The sequence below is a fragment of the Triplophysa dalaica genome, chromosome 4 (genome assembly GCF_015846415.1).
Source record: "Triplophysa dalaica isolate WHDGS20190420 chromosome 4, ASM1584641v1, whole genome shotgun sequence".
NCBI classification, from domain to species: domain Eukaryota; kingdom Metazoa; phylum Chordata; class Actinopteri; order Cypriniformes; family Nemacheilidae; genus Triplophysa; species Triplophysa dalaica.
In genome coordinates this window covers 14,037,833-14,055,810 of record NC_079545.1, presented here as the reverse complement: position 1 = coordinate 14,055,810, position 17,978 = coordinate 14,037,833, and the positions used below count along the sequence as shown (strand labels likewise).

The window sequence follows — 17,978 nt, the reverse complement described above, 5'->3', positions numbered from 1 at the left end:
CCATAGGGTTGTCACAATATACCCATTTTGTCAATAACCAATAATCACGATTATTGCCATTGTGTTAATTCTACATATATCCATAATACCGTAAATAATAATTTTCAAATGTTTTGCCTTAAGAGCAGCAATGGTTACAAACTCGCAGCCATACACTCATTTGATTTATTGGCAAAAAATAAAACGCAAACAAAACTTAACTATTGATAACGTCGTTTATAACAAACCAATAGATGTTGCCAGTGGCGGTTTTAGGCACGGGCGAACCGGGCAGCCGCCCGGGGCGCCAAATTTTCACGACACGTGGGGGGCGGCACAAGCACTTGAAAAAGAAAAATAATCCGCGCCGCAAAGCAGGTTTCTATTATGTATAATATAACTGTCTGTGTGGGGAATTGGTAAATCGCCGCCCCTGCTTGCTGAGAAGCGCAGAAGCTGTGTGAAAACTGTAAAGGGGAGGGGCTGATCCCCTGATGTACAGTTCACCTCTCCCAAATGGAGCGGACAAGGAGGGGGGCCCATTTAGTGGGCTAAAATCAGTCACACCTTGACTTTCTTCTAAATAACGCACATTTCATTCATAATTTTAAAGCACAGGCCTATTTTTCCACGTTTTTTTCTGCATTGTGTGTGAAATGGCTAATAAAAAAAGTTAATCCAAAACGATTATGTGGAGGTGAAGTGGTTTAGTCTTGATTGTCGAGTGCCAGATAAACATGAAAGCGATGGAGAGAAAAAGGTTTAAGCCGTCAGGTGCCCAATATAAGAAAAAAATCAAAGTAGAAGCGGAGAAAGGAGCAAAAGATAAAGGTATGTAACTACGTTCTCTCTGTATGATTACGGTGACGTTATCCATCATCAATGAAGGGCTAATGTTAATGGGTGGTAACGTTAACTCTTATGTTTGTTAGCCTTCTTGCTATGATGCTTATACAACAATAATTCGGTTTTAACTCAACAAACACGAGATCTAATTTCACCATAAGATTGTGCTTTGCAACAAAACTGTTACAAGTAAAGTTATTATTTATTTCCATCATTGGGGTTAATGTTGGGCCCTGTAATTAGCCAACGAAATTAACATATGTCTGGATGTGTTCAAAGGCAAACATTTGCTATAACTCTGTTGCGTGACAAAGAATATAATTCGAGGCAGTAACCAAGGAGCTAATTGTTCCTCCCTTAGATTAGATTAATAAAGCGTCTAATGAGTCATGACAGACATTTGGCATGTAAGGGCATGTTTATTTAAATTTGCAATTCATAAGAGTTATACTGTAGCCTACTGTCTTTTGATGTCAATTTCAATTGCAAATTCATGGGCACTTCTAAAGTATTTTGGAGAATCCTCTGTCACTGGTCAGCCATCAAAAACCATCAGCCTCCTTGAATTTTATCACTTTTATGCATGATAAGGATCTATCAGAGATCTACCCCAACTTTTGGACTGCTCTCAGGATTACAATTACTCTGCCAGTCACTGTGGCTCAAGCAGAGAGGAGCTTTTCAAAAGTTGATCAAGTCATACCTGAGGTCAACCATGTCTCAAGAACAGCTCACTGGCCTTCCTATCATCAGTATCAATAACTCAATAGGGGGCAGATTTCGTATGATGACATTATTGATGATTTTGCATTAAGGAAGGCCAGAAAGGTCAGGTTTTAGTTTGTGTTTTCTGTTCTTAGTGCAATAGTGTAATAATTAGATTTGCTTTTGTGTGATGAAGGATTTGTGCTATTTAGAATATTTTTTCTATATTTTATTTGTATATTATTCTTAATATTTTAATGTTGTTGTTCTCTGGTCGTGTTACATCATGATACATATGTACATCATGTACATATGTTGCAACATTTATGTACATAGAGTATATTTAAGTTCTGATAACTTATACTGATTTGTGCAGAATTGTGTTTTTAAAATGTTCTGTTGAAGGATTTGTGCAATTGAGAAATATAAGGTTCGTCTTACACTTATATAGTTATGGTAAAACATGGCTTTTTTTCTCTCGGATGGGTGGGAGTAGATGGGGGGGCACCCAGAGCGGATCTCGCCCGGGGAGTGATTCAATGTAGAACCGCCACTGGATGTTGCGAAGTTAACACGTGAAGCCCGTATCGAGCAATCATATATGAAACTAAGTCTTCAAGTGCATTCTATAAAAAACTGGTCCAGCAGCGCCACAGCGACAAAACAGCGGCGCTACAGGTGGGAGGAGCTACGTCACATCATTTACACAGTCTCCGTCTGAATATTAGACTGTTGTTTCTACTGTACTCGAGCAACATGAGCGGAAGAGTCGGAGATTTGAGTGTGAAGCAGGCAGATATTTTGGCACAGGTGAGTTATATAGAGTTTATTTCAGGTAACAACAGATTATGGATTAAATGACGCAGGTTTTGTAACGTGGTACTTTAATGACGTGGATGAAACATGTTGCCTCATCAGAGGCCACATGCCGGACATGAAAAACAGGGTTTGCTTAAAATAAAAGAAAACGCTATTTCAAGCCAGATAAAGCACAACGTGTGTGTATGGTCTATACGTTTGTCATTCGTAAAATGTTTGAACGAAGACAAATCAGACGAAAGTGTAACGAGCGTTACAAAGTTACTCATAGTACATCCTTGTAATTTATATAATTTCATTTTTAAGCAGTTTCTTGCTGTTGAGTTTATGACAGATGAATTAATGCATGTTTATGAATCAATGCGTATCATAATGATTCAGCACTTTTTTTCTCAAACTTTTGTCAGTTTCGGGAGAAGGTTCAGGACATTCTGCCTAAGTGCCCGTCTCAGACTGACCACTTTCTGCTCCGATGGCTCCGAGGTGAGAGGTTTTCCTCAGCAAAAGTTAACCACGGTTATAGTAAAAGTGCACAGTCTATTACCATCGTTTTACTTCAAATATCATGGTTAAACTATGATTATTTAGTAAAACTATGCTTAATAGTCGTAAGGGGAAGATTTATGAATCATTATGAATAATAATACATATAAATCTCATGCAGAGGTAATGTCTGTTTGAATAGAACCTCATGCAATGATTAGACTTATAAAACCATACGATGTATAAATTACATTCTTATAGAAAAACGTAAGATTGTATAGACATAAAAGCAAAATATTCAATTCTTCTTTGTTTGTTTTGGATGAAAGTGTCTGCTAAGTGTATACATGTGTAGATGTACAAACATGCACCTCTAATGAGTATTTAGAAAGAGATGATCTCACAGTAATCCATGTGCAGACAGAATGAAGAATGATATATAGTCACAACGCTGTGTGTAGTGCTGCAACACAAAATAAATGCAGAATTTACCTGTGATGTAGTGTTTGTTTAGATCCCGGTTGGCTTGTTTATGCAATATTTTATATTATGCATAATTTCAGTAACACGCATGGAAAAAGGCTGCAACTAACTGCTGTGTCTGCAAATTTAAAGTTAATCCTCTAGAATCAGATTTGAACACACTGGAACCTTTGAGAATGTACTTTGGCATTGGTTTTGTGTTGCTGAGAACAGTCGGTCTTGAGAAGGGGAAGCTTATTTTATGTGAGCTCACTAATGTATTTCCTGAGCATATACATATAAACAGTGACACAATCTCACCAATGCATGATGGACGTGTGTAAATGTTGAACATTAGGATGGTTTATACATTTTTCTGTAGAGCCGTGTTATCTTCTTGCGTAGGGCTGGAGAGTGGCGACACTCATAAATGCTGTTAAAAGAGGGCAGGGTGTCTTACAAGAGGTTGATAAGATTAAACACTTGCTTATGAAACATGCGTTGGGGTCCTCGAAGATATTATGTGAGAACACGAGTGACTGAAAGCCTGTGTGTTTGACTTAATCTCAGGACAATGATTCTTAACACTTCACTTCCTCAACGTTTCAAATCACGTTTATTGTCACTAGGGCTGGGGCTAAACGATTATTTATTAAACGATTAATCTAATGATTATTTTATTGATTAGTCGACTAATCTAACGACTAATTTGGCAATTAATCTAACGATTATTTTTCTGTTGCTCGATTAATAAAAAACATTATGTATCTCAAATAAATACCAAAAAAATCGTAATAATATACTTTGTTAAACAACAGTTTTGCACAGCAAAAAATATTCCGCTTTACACAAAATGAAATAAATACAATTATTTTACTGTTATACAAAATGAAAGACCAGCCCGTTTACTCTTATCAGTGCCAACATAACTCTCTTATATTGTTTAACACAATATAAAATTCCTGTTTTTGCTTATATTTTGCGTGCATTGCATCTCTTTCCCAAGATAGGATGCCAAGGTTCTTCGCTTTGTCCTAGAAAACATGAAAGCAATGCATATTAGAACAACAGCTATGACTGTGGGGTATTTTAAATCTACTCTTAACCTCATTGTAGGGCTATGCTATGATTAGTTTATTTGAATGCTAACATGGCTATCTTGCAGCTGTGCACTTTGGTGGTGCTAGGCTAGTCAATTAACCAACGTATCTTTGCTCTCTGTGCAGTTGGTTCGTGCTAGGTAGTAGCTAAGGTTCACGTTAGCCTCCGTTTCAGATGCTCCAACATTGCTGTTGTGCTTGCATGGTATGCCAACTCCTTTGGCAATGAGCGCAAATAACGGCACCTTTACGTTTGGGACTAAATTTGAAGTATTCCCATACCCATGTTTTGGTCTCCCACTTGTGTGTGGCGAGCTGCGACACAAAAATATCACGTCGACGAAATTTTGAGGTCGACGTCATCGAAGCGTCGCTACAGGCCTAATTGTCACATCACCACAGCACAATCATACAGACTTATGCAGATCACTGTGTGCAATGTACATATACAAACACAGTGTACTATTAGACATACTAACAGTTATCAATACACATTATACACCATTTGTACACACACTGATAAACAAAGGTGAAGCAGATAATACTTAACTTGATACGCAAATGTCATGGATGTGCAATGGATGGTATTCTGTTGTATTATATAGATTGTTGTATTAGTGGAGTGTGTACGTGAAGTCCAGGTCTGAGCTGTGTTGGAGTTAAAGTGCAGTGTGCTGCTTTAGTGTGAGTATGCTGTGGGGTTTCATTTAGTTCTGAAACATTACTATACTTAATATTTGAACAAACCCTATCATTATATGACGTATTATGACAACTTTAATTGTGCAATAAATTTGCTATAATAGTGATGCTACTTGAGTTCATTTCTTTTGTCCGACCTTCAACAAAAGTATTAAAGCACTCGAGCCCTATTTAAGGAGCTGAATATCAGACCTGGAGCGGACTGTTTTGACCAACCACCCTCCAACTACTCAGCAAAGCCTGAGCAACCACCCAAAACACGATCGCATCACATAACAACACCCTGGCAACCACCAACCGCACCCTAGAGTCATGGCACAAGCATCACCTAACACACAACAGTGTGTTGTGTTCCAAAGACCTACATTCTTTGTTCGATGATAATGATTGACATATCCGTTCAACAGAACACCGACAGCTTGTGTCAGGTGTGTCATATAATCTTCTTTCTGAGTATTAAATACTTATGACTCAACCTCAAGTCTAATTCTGGGTTAGTCGTGTTTCTAGGCCAGTCAGGTACAGACAAGCGTGATTTATATGACAACTGGAGTAATCCACTATATCTGACTGTCTCTGGGCTGAGAACCTGAATGACAGGGTTTAATGAAACGGTTTAAAGTGTAATTCAGTTTTTTAGGTTGCTATATGGTCTGTACAAAATATTGAAGGTCATAGATTTCTTAAAGGTCACCCATTCTTTTGTAAGTAGTTTCAGTGTTGAAAAGTAAAGAACTCAAAGGGGTGCAAAGATATTATTGTCATAACTTTGACTGTGCCATTGGTGAATTATTCTCGTCGTTAAATTGTGTAAAGCTGACATTAACTGGAAAAGGGATATTGTTATAAATGGATGTGGCTGACTGTATCCCTTTGCCATAAAAACGGTAAAAAAATCATCTCTGGCTTAACTAGCATGTTCCTGAGGCGTTTAGCTTCAGCAAACATTCCTTCTTTGAGATGTTACCACAAGGACAAATGTTTGTCCACTGGTTTCCTATTATTTGCAAGTCCGTTTTCAAGGTAAATCCTATAAAACACTTTGTCTGCAGCGTTCTGAATGTCATGTGCACGATAGTTCATTACTGTCAATGTGCAAGTTTATTAGCAGATTTTGGCTGTTAATCCAAAGCATCTATGTGGTGGTTAAAGATCTGTGGTGGTAACATTCAAAGCATCTTTTTCTGAAATAGACCAGTTAAATGGCAAATTCTGCAACATTTTTACGTTTGATGTCTCGGTTTTGCACCACTTCCGCTTCTTTGTAATTCGTCTCTTTAATTTGTTATTTCCAGCCAGGAATTTTCATCTACAGAAAGCCGAGGCTATGCTGCGCAAGGTATCACATTTAATCTTTCTTTCATGTTTTACATTCTAACATATGTACATGTGTGTTAATAGAATGGAATGAAGAAGGAAATGGACACATAAACAAGCACTTGTTTTTGGCAGTTTCATAAGCTAAACAGTCACACGATCGCTAGTAACCCTGTGTAAAATTCATTACCTTTCTCCCTCAGATTGTTTGTCATGTATTAAATTGAGTATGATGCGGATATCACAAGGTGGCATTGTTGGTGTCAAATAGCTTTAAAAAATGTTTGATTACATTACAAAGTATGTGACTCTGGAGGGGCAAACAAAAACGGGAACATTTTTTGTAATAGCCAAAAATACATTGTATGGGTCAAAATTATAGATTTTTCTTTTATGGCAAAAATCATTAGGATATTAAGTAAAGACCATGTTCCATGAAGATTTTTGTAAATTACCTTTCGTTAATATCTCAAAACATTTTTTTTGAGTAAATGCTATGTAAATGCTATGTTAAGGACTTCATTTGGACAATTTAAACAGCGATTTTCTCAATTTTTTATTGTCTTGCACCCTCAGATTCTAGGTTTACAAATAGGCCTAGTTGTATCTCGGGCCAAATATAATCCTATCCTAACGAACCATACATCAGTGGAAATCTTATTTTTTCAGATTATATCAATATCTCAATTTCGAAGAATCGACCCGTAAAACTGCTTTTGTTGTCCAGGGTCACATAAGATGTTAAATGATGTCATCTGACTAATATAAGACCCAGTTCACATCAGGTGTTAAGTGTCAGATAAGCACAGGCTTCTTATATTTTTATTTTTAAAGTGAAGTACAAGTATTATAGGGACAGTTCTAACAATGAAAATTCTTTCATCATTTACTTACCCTCATGTCAATACAAACCTGTATGACTTTCTTTATTACGCAGAACATGTAAGAAGATATTTTGATGAATGTTGCTAACCAAACAACATTGACCCCCATTGACTTCCATTGTATGAACACAAAACCACCGAGACATTTCTCAAAATATCTTCTTTTTGTGTTCCACAGAAGAAAGAGTCATATATAGGTTTTACACGACATTTGATTGTCAACAGAATTTTATCTTTTTGGTTGAACTGATGCGTTTAATATCAGATGTAAATACCAGACTGCATGAGATTTCTCCAGCAATGCTGTTGGATGTGGGATCGAATGCCATTGAATTTCTGTTACTGTTGTGTAGCTCTTTTGTCAAGTAGTATCTCTGAACCCTGTCACTAGTGTTCCTTGAACTTCAGGTCAAAGCACATACAACAGTATCTAATGCAGACGAATGGTGGGTAATTATATTTTATGCAGAACTGATAACAAAACTAATGAGCGTCTGCGTACGCTCATGCTTTGCTACGCTGATGTCTGAATCACACAAATAGTTTTTATGCATCCGTTTTGACCATGTGTTGTTTGTAATGTGCAGCATTTGGAGTTTCGGAAACATACGAAGGTCGACACCATCACTACAGAGTGGCAAGTGCCAGAGGTATGACATGCATAATTGTATAAAAGCTTTAGTTTTACATGCACTCTTTTTCACAACCTGGCCCATTTAATAGTTTATTCATACTGTTTACTCTGATTTGAGTAATTTTCTCACCTTTTGTTTTTGTCTTGCTCAGGTAATAGAGAAGTATCTCTCAGGGGGCATGTGCGGCCACGATCGTGATGGGAACCCGGTATGGTATGATATCATCGGCCCTATGGACCCTAAAGGTCTGATGCATTCGGCAACCAAACAGGACTTCATCAAGTCTAAAATCAGAGACTGCGAGATGCTGCAGAAGGAGTGCGACTTACAGAGCGAGCGGGTGTGTGTTTGGAATAGGACAAAAGTGGAACAGTTCCAAAAATCTCAATTTTGTCAATGTATACTCTTCCTCATGCTGTTATGTGTTCATTTCTTCCATGAAATACAAAGAAGACATGAAGAATTACTTCCATTTTGTAGCTATGGACACTAAAAGTTATGAGTACTTCCTGAAAAAAAATTCAGAGATTTTCTTAAACAAAAAATAACAGCAAACAGGTTTGGACTGAAATGAGTTTGAGTTACGAATGGCAAAATTATCATTTTACAGTAAACTGTTCCTTTAAATTTCCTTTAATTTTATCACGACTGTGTTTTATATTTTGTTTTTTCTTTCTTTCCCTGTAGTTGGGCAGGCATGTTGAGTCTATAACTATGGTCTATGACCTTGAAGGTTTGGGAATGAGGCACTTATATAAACCTGCTATAGAGACTTATGGAGAGGTGTGTCACATTTATATATTATATAATTCCTTTATTAAAATGAAGACTGTTTAAAACCCCGTTTTAATGTATAAGCACTTTTTTCCATAGATTCTCACTATGTTTGAGGATAACTATCCAGAGGGACTCAAGAGGTTATTTGTTATTAAAGGTCAGCATTTACAGATGTTATCAGTATGGCATATACAGCATGTCACATCAAACTGACAGAATGATTGCACAAAGTGCACAGTTAAAGTTATTTTGCAAGCACTTTATGTCGTGCATGATACTGTGGTTTATCGTGTTGGATATCTATATCACAGCTATATTCTTTGCAGCACCCAAGCTGTTTCCTGTGGCTTATAATCTGGTGAAGCATTTTTTGAGTGAGGACACTCGTCGTAAAGTCATCGTCCTGGGATGTAAGCTGACATAAGTGTTTTACTTTTAACATCATAACATTGTACTTCATTTGCGTTTGTTTTTTAATCATTTTCTTTTTTTTTTGGAATTCATGAAATTTTTACATGATTAAAGTTAGTATGCTTTAAAGCATGAACAAAAATATTTTTTTAAATGTTACAATAACAATATATAACCACAAACCAAAAATAACCAAAAAAGAACCTATTTTGCATAGCTTTTGAACAAAAATACAAACAGAATCGTTTTGGTGGTTTCATTTGTTTTCGTACTTTTCAAATGGCAGAGTTATTATGATTCTGTTTTTAGTAAAAAAAAAATATTTTAGGTTATTATTTTTAGATTTCTGAGTTTTGTAATTGTAGTAATCATAGTAGCAATAATTGTAATTTTAGCATTTTTGTTATGCTATTGTCTTTTTTTATGGTGCTATATAGGATGCCTATATAAGGTACCTATAGTTTTATTTTTTATTCTATTAAAATATTTAGTATATTTAACTAATAAAAGAGACATTTTAGTTTATATCTCAGGCATCGTTTAAAATGTTCATTTAGTTTAAGTTTTTCCAATAATTTTTAGGCCTTTTTTAAACTATTTATCACTAGTTTAAACTCTACAGCCCTTGCCTTCTAAACTTGTTGGTATCTAGTAGCGTTTGGGTATTTTTTATTTTAGTGTTGAAATTCCTTTACATTGTCACAGATGTGGTAATCACCTCTGTCATCTGAATGTTGACGACAATTCTATTTATTTTTGACTTCTCAGCAAACTGGCAGGAGGTGCTGCAGAAGTACATCGCCCCTGAGGAGCTTCCAGCATACTATGGAGGCAAACTGACCGACCCTGATGGTGACCCCAGATGTCAAACCATGGTAAGTGGGAGTCAGAGGTCACACATGGCTTAGTGACATTAGCTTGTTGATGAGTTAATGTGTAGTAGTGACATTGTCCTGCTTTTCTTAGTTTTGATCATTTTCAGTTCTCTTTTTAATGGAATGTCACCATCAGGAAGTTGCGAGTCACAAGTGTCAAAAGACAGTTTCCATTTCGTGACACTGGTAGTGTGACTCATGTGCGCAACTGTTGGACATCTCATTAATAATCGTAAAAAAATATGCAAAGTACACTTTTATTGCCGGTTAAAATGTTTATGACTGGTAGAGTTCACTTTGGCAGGAGTCAATACTTTGCATACTTTGCATCCTGCTCACTCAGTAATAGTATACAGTAGAAAGAGGCTTCATACAATATTCCCAAAACGAGATAACTTTAATTGTTCAAAAATCATGTTTTTTATTGTGCATTCTAGTTAATGTCCATCAAACTGCAGTTGGTTTGTTTTGATTTAAGCCATCATAACAAAAAATAGCTAACTAACACAATAAAACATTATAAAAGCATGAAAACATAATAAAAACATGGTTTAAAAAAATGTTAAAAAGTGATCTCATTTTGGAAACAAACTCTTTCTAGTTTATTTAAAAAATATGTTTCATGTTAATTTTAGTTTATATTCCAGTTTTTTTACATGCTTTGGACATTTCAACATTGCTATTTTTATGTTTAGTTGATTAATTTTTCATTTTTAGTTTTATATAGTTAATATTTATAGTGGATCTGCTTAAATGTAAGTTTTTTGATAAACCAACATTTGTAAAGGCTAATTTACATTGTTCTACTTTTGAATGAACATGTGGGCCCTTGTCAGATCAGGGTCAGTAAATGAGTCTTCATTTTTTCGTAGTTTAATTTTGCATATAATATTTAGTTCTGCTTTTTATTTGAATTCAACTAAACAGAAATGTTTTAATACCTCATGATAATAACCTTGGTTCAAGGTATATTACTGATATGAATTTAAATGTGTTATTTGCTAGTGTCAGTCTTTCTGTCTCTAGCATTCGTTTTGTATTGTATTTGCATAGTTCAACGTATTGTTTTTTCCCCTGCTTATTTAAATAGGGTGGTAAAACCAGCCCCTGCATTACATAGTCACTCGGTTGACCCTAAGAACTCAATACTGTAGATACATTCCTGGAAATGTGCCGCTAAGTAGAATCACAAGTATGTAGTTTAATGGCGTTCATGTCCAAAAGCAAAACTTCAGCTTGCCATGACGACATGAAGAAACAAATAAACATGGTGAACCTGTGAAACGGTTTTGTTAATCTATATAATGAGGTTATGTATATCTTAATCATTGAATTGTCTTGAACAGCATCATAAACGTGATTATGATGCACTTGATGCTGGACCAGAGCCCATTGCATTGCTTCATTAGTTATAGACTGATAAGTTGGCAAGGTCGGAGCTTTGGATTCCTGACATGACTAATCTGTTTTAGCACTGTGGTTATGATTCTGTCTGTAGTAAATCCTGAGTGTGAAGAGCAAAGGGGGAAGGAGCAGTTTATAAGCATTGTGTGAAACAGCCTAAATACATTTTTAGGTTTTTAAAAACACTCCTGTGCGTATGTGCTGGGGCATGGATACATAGGATTTACCGACTGTATAAACAGCAGGGGTGTAGTGATTCACAAAATTTAAACTGAAACTGATTTTTTAAACATTAACCTTTTGCAATAACATACAACTTTTATATAACTTTAAATACAGTTTTAGAATTGACTAAATGAAAGGTTTAATTGAACTGAAAGAACAGAATAATACAATTAATATAACATACAATTTGAAGCATGTTGACGCAAGTTGATGCACAACATGTAGGATCACACAAGACATTATATATCAGCTCTACAACAGGGATCATACATTTTAAGTATTGTGGTATATCATGTCACGTTATATTCTAGATTTATAACATGCAGAATCATAACTAAATGGAGGGTTCTGAACTGAGACATGTTGTCTCTGTGTGTAGATACACAGGTAACGCTGCCCCCTTCAGGACTGGATGTCTTTAAAACACTGCAGACGACGCCGCGTTCTGAATACTGAAGTGGATTAATATTTAGTTGTGTTGTTAGAATGTTTTACTTGTTGCACAAGTGTTTCTGTCAGATTAATGCATTTTGTGTAAATTGTTTATTTTGATTTAGTTATTAATGGTTTGAAAAAGGTGGGATTCTTTTGGCTGTTGTAACGTATCTTCCACATTGTAGCGTGGAAACGTGTGTTAACCGCGTTCGTTCTCTTTCTGGTGTGACATGGACAGGAGTTTTCTTGCCTATGAAACCAGTAATCTACCTTAATGAAAACCAGAGCACTTCTTTCGTACAAGAACTTACTAAAGGTTAAAATACAGCTAGATAAGATAGATAACAACAGATAAGGTAATGACAACAATGCACGAAATTCATAAATTATTAAACAGATAGAAACAAAATGATTTCTTATTGAGTGGGTAACCCTGAAATCCTCATCTACACACCACAAGTACATACTCCAAAGTGTGTTAATAGACTGAACACCTGCAAGGGGACACTGTATGAAGTCGTACAATTTTGGCTAAAGTGATAGTTCACCCAAAAATAAAAATAATGTCAACATGTACTCACCCTTTGGTCATTTCATACCTGTATGACTTTCTTTCTTTCGCAAGAACACATAAGAAGATATTATTTGGCAAATGTTGCTAACTGGAGCCCATTCACTTGCATTGGTTTTGTATACATACTAAAGAAGTGAAGAGGGTTCAGTGTTATTTGGTTACTTTCTTCAAAATATCTTCTTTTTTGTTTAGCGGAAGAAAGTATGTCATAAAGGTTTGAAATGACAAGAGTAAATGATGACAGAAGTTTAGTTTTTGAGTGAACTGTCACTCTATTTTGTTTTATTGTTTTAAGTAATAATCTGGGGTAGTGGCATCTTGCTCTGATCACAAAAACCTGTTTCTGAAGTTGTTAAAGAAGGTAAAAAGAAGTTGTCTCAAATCTTTTTCTGTGCATGGGATTGTGGGTAATAAAATAACATGCACAGATACATAATAATGTACCAACTGGACTGTATGTGGGAAGTTGACAAATATACCGTACCATGTATCATATGGTGTAACAAAGCAAACGTTTTGAAAACAAACTGTTAATAATGTTTTATGTTATGAATATTTATATTTATATTTTAAGAGAGAGTGATCTTCGGTCTTTCAAAGTTTTTTTCTACATTTTTTCTGTCACACCACAGTTTAATTTTGGGAAAAAGTTTGTCAAACAAATCGTGCATGGTGTTTGGGGTTTTATGAGTTGTTTTGTTTAGACAGTTATAAGTTACTAAGTAATATTTTCTCGTTATGACTCCAGACAATTGTGACCTTAACTTGTTTTTAAGTGTCGGATGTTTATGTTAAGTGTTGTATTGTATTCTGTGATCATCTGGCTCGTGAAATAAGAGGCCTGGTAACTAATGTAGCATCTGAAAAGCAGTTTCTTCCTAATTAAATGCTCCTTAGATCTGACTACTTTACCGTCTGTTTTTTCATCCTGTTCATCTTCACTTTCTTTATGTTTGCATGTCTTTAATCCCAATAAATACTGTACTAATCACATGTCAGGCTATTTTCTTTTTGCACGCATCATCTTTCTGTAAGTTTCATTCACCTTTGTGCTTTTCATTATCAAACTAATACCAATTCACCTAATTCAAGCAAAGTAAAGTTTACTTCTTTGTGCCTTCTTTTTTTAAGATTACATTTGCCGCTGAAATACCGAGGTCTTACTATGTTCGAGATGCCATTAAAACAGACTACGATCACAGTGTGACGATCGGCCGTGGCTCGTCTCACCAAACGGAATATGAGATACTTGCGCCAAACTGTGCGCTGAGGTGAGCAGATCGCATTAGAAAAGAAAGAGCATAACCCAGTGTTACTTGATTTCTATAGTCCATAATATTATTTATTTTAACTGTTTTTGTTTTATGGTCTTCAGGTGGCAGTTTGCCTGTGATGGTGCTGATATAGGTTTTGGTGTCTATTTGAAGAAGAAAATAGGAGAGTGGGTGAAGGCTGGACAGATGAAGGAGATTGTGCCAAGTCAGCGCTACAATGCACATCTGGTACCCGAGGATGGATCACTCACCTGTCCAGAACCAGGAGTGTGTAAGTGCAGGAACTGTTTCATGAAGACAAACTTTCTCATATGTATGAAAATGAATTTACCAATATCCATCTCTTTTCTCAGATGTTCTGCGGTTTGACAACACTTACAGTATTTTCCAGTCCAAAACGGTCAGCTTCTCAGTGGAGGTCCTCTTACCTACTAATGTCAACCAACCAGAGTCTTAGAAATGCAATGAAAACATCAACAAGCAGCAGTAGATAACTGAGATTGTCAAACTACATGATTGTTACTCTGTTGAGTAACAAGCTATTAAACGCTTTTACAGTATATACTGCATACTCCACCATATACTTCACTGATTATCGTGTAATGATAGGCTGTATTTTCCAACTAAATACCTGTGTGATTTTTATACCTTACATTTTAATTTCTACTTCCCCTCTTACATTAATGAAGTGTTTATTGTTTAACTCCGCTAACTGGAGCGACTGTATTAAGACTCTATCATTACAATCAAATATTTTAGTGTATACAGTATTATTCAAGCTTGCTTGTCACAAATACTTTTTGATTGCTTAAACTAAAGTTTTAGTTTCATTTCAAAAACTAATTCCTTAAATGAGACACTCCAATAAGCCTACACCCCTCTCAAACCTTGGTCTGAGATTACATTTTTATTAACTTTAGTTTGTTATGTTGACAAAATACTTTACAAAAGAATACTTGGATGATTTTTTTAATCTCTATGTTTTTGAAAGCTCAGTATTGCTTTCCACAATTGTAAATAATTTTGTAATATGTTGTGTATTCAAGTCTTTTACCTCAGGTACTATGTCTATGTGGCCCGATTTTGATTTCACCAATGCGATCTGTTTTGTCAGCGTGAATGTGTGTTTTTCTATCTTTGATTTTGTAACATTAATGTAATTTATGAGTAATATTGTATTAGTTTTTATTAATTTACTATTAGAATATGTATTAAAGTGGCTGAAGCATGATCAGATATTGCTTTTCTCTGCCGTTTTCTTTTCTTATACCTTCTGGTGTATGTTTATGCTTTTAGAAAAGTGCAAAGATTAAGGTTTGGTCATTTTGGGTCTCAAAGTTTACCTAAAGGGAGGAATGTTTTAAATGCGTGTTCAATCTTAATAAGTATATTATTATATATTTTTTTCTGCCTGTATGATAGCGACACCCTTTGGTCAGATATTACAATAACATACAGTCAGGTCCATAAATATTGGGACATCGACACAATTCCAACATTTTTGTCTCTGTACACCACCACAATGGATTTCAAATGAAACGATCAAGATGTGATTTAACTGAAGACTGTCAGCTTTAATTTGAGGGTATTTACATCCAAATCAGGTGAACGGTGTAGGAACTACAACAGTTTGCATATGTGCCTCCCACTTGTTAAGGGACCAAAAGTAATGCGACAGAATAATAATCATAAATCAAACTTTCACTTTTTAATACTTGGTTGCAAATCCTTTGCAGTCAATTACAGTCTGAAGTCTGGAATGCATAGACATCACCAGACGCTGGGTTTCATCCCTGGTGATGCTCTGCCAGGCCTCTACTGCATCCGTCTTCAGTTCCTGCTTGTTCTTGGGGTATTTTCCCTTCAGTTTTGTCTTCAGCAAGTGAAATGCATGCTTAATAGGATTCAGGTCAGGTAATTGACTTGGCCATTGCATAACAGTCCACTTCTTTCCCTTCAAAAACTCTTTGGTTGCTTTTGCCTTATGCTTTGGGTCATTGTCCATCTGCACTGTAAAGCGCCGTCCAATGAGTTCTGAAGCATTTGGTTGAATATGAGCAGCCAATATTGCCCGAAACACTTCAGAATTCATCCTGCTGCTTTTGTCAGCAGTCACATCATCAATAAATACAAGAGAACCAGTTCCATTGGCAGCCATACATGCCCATGCCATGACACTACCACCACCATGCTTCACTGATGAGGTGGTATGCTTAGGATCATTAGCAGTTCCTTTCCTTCTCCATACTCTTCTTCTTCTCTTCTCATCTTGGTCTCATCTGTCCATAGGATGTTGTTCCAGAACTGTGAAGGCTTTTTTAGATGTCGTTTGGCAAACTCTAATCTGGCCTTCCTGTTTTTGAGGTGTTGTGGTGAACCCTCTGTATTCACTCTGGTGAAGTCTTCTCTTGATTGTTGACTTTGACACACATACACCTTCCTCCTGGAGAGTGTTCTTGATCTGGCCAACTGTTGTGAAGGGTGTTTTCTTCACCAGGGAAAGAATTCTTCGGTCATCCACCACAGTTATTTTCTGTGTTCTTCCGGGTCTTTTGTTGTTGCAGAGCTCACCGGTGCGTTCCTTCTTTTTAAGAATGTTCCAAACAGTTGTTTTGGCCACGCCTCATGTTTTTGCTATCTCTCTGATGGGTTTGTTTTGTTTTTTCAGCCTTATGATGGCTTGCTTCACTGACAGTGACAGCTCTTTGGATCTCATCTTGACAGTTGACAGCAACAGATTCCAAATGCAAATAGCACACTTGAAATGAACTCTGGACCTTTATATCTGCTCATTGTAATTGGGATAGTGAGGGAATAACACACACCTGGCCATGGAGCAGCTGAGAAGCCAATTGTCCCATTACTTTTGGTCCCTTAAAAAGTGGGAGGCACATATGCAAACTGTTGTAATTCCTACACTCTTCACCTAAATGGATGTAAATACCCTCAAATTAAAGCTGACAGTCTGCAGTTAAAGCACATCTTGTTCGTTTCATTTGAAATCCATTGTGGTGGTGTATAGAGACAAAAATGTTAGAAGTGTGTCGATGTCCCAATATTTATGGGCCTGACTGTACATCTATTATATCATACAGCATCTACAATGAACTGTCAGTAGTTGGACGTCTATCCTTTAGAGGGCGCCATTGTAAAGAGAGAATTCATGTTGTAAAACTTAACGTACTACATGAAACTCACAAATTCGTAGATATTTCTTTTTTAAATGACCACATTAACTGTAACACTGACATCACACCTAGAAAAACGAATGTCTCCAAACCTGTCAAGAAATATGACACATTACACCAATTTAGACAAAAATATAAATTTTATTTTGCATATTAAGAATTTTTTTTTTTTTGATTTTTTTAATACAATGTAAAAATACATTGTATTAGTATTTGTTTTCTTTGTTTAAATAATGCGTGTTTATAAATTAAATAAAAAATTCCTTTATTATTTTATGTTGGGATAAAAAATAACCCGGCAATGTATTCATTCACGCAAGAAATGGCAAATTTTTAACACATTAAAAAGTATATTTTATCTCGAAAATGTTTTTGTTATGACCAAAGACAAAGATATTACACGTATAAAAGTTATTTCCTAACATTCTGAACGTAACGAGCACATGCGACGAACTTTTTTATTTCTTAATTTTTCTGTAAACCAAAACTTTTCTTTCAAAAAATAAATGGAGGATTATATTAAATAAGATAAAAAATAAGATTTATTTGGGCGTGGCTAGAGACTCGGAACCAGCATTGATTGTAGGTGGGGATCCTCCGTTTAGATGAGACCCTTGTGCATTTCTGTCGCATTTTGATAAAGACTTGTATCAAGCTACCCCTTCCATATGAATATTTGTTACTATGTTGCTATATTGTTAAATATTTGTGTCATGAATAAAAAATAAAACTCACACTTACTCAATAACAGTACAAAAACACACTTCTTCCTTAACCAACAAGAGGGCTCCTCATTAGGTGACGTTCCACGAGCTGATTGGAGCTCCACTGTGTTATGTTAATGAGGAGGTGGCCTCGTCTGAAATGACTAGGTGACGTCAAC

General features: G+C 35.9%; 1 protein-coding gene across 1 annotated transcript; it reads left to right on the top strand.

Moving 5' to 3' along the window:
• Positions 1–493: 493 nt before the first annotated feature.
• Positions 494–15,143, top strand: sec14l8 (SEC14-like lipid binding 8). Its single transcript, XM_056746663.1, has 12 exons — positions 494–2,340; positions 2,757–2,832; positions 6,392–6,435; positions 7,885–7,947; positions 8,084–8,272; positions 8,620–8,715; positions 8,806–8,866; positions 9,036–9,119; positions 9,889–9,995; positions 13,765–13,904; positions 14,009–14,178; positions 14,261–15,143. Exons 1-12 carry the CDS (start codon positions 2,287–2,289, stop codon positions 14,362–14,364), a joined length of 1,188 nt encoding a protein of 395 aa, XP_056602641.1. The 5' UTR covers positions 494–2,286; the 3' UTR covers positions 14,365–15,143.
• Positions 15,144–17,978: the final 2,835 nt, after the last annotated feature.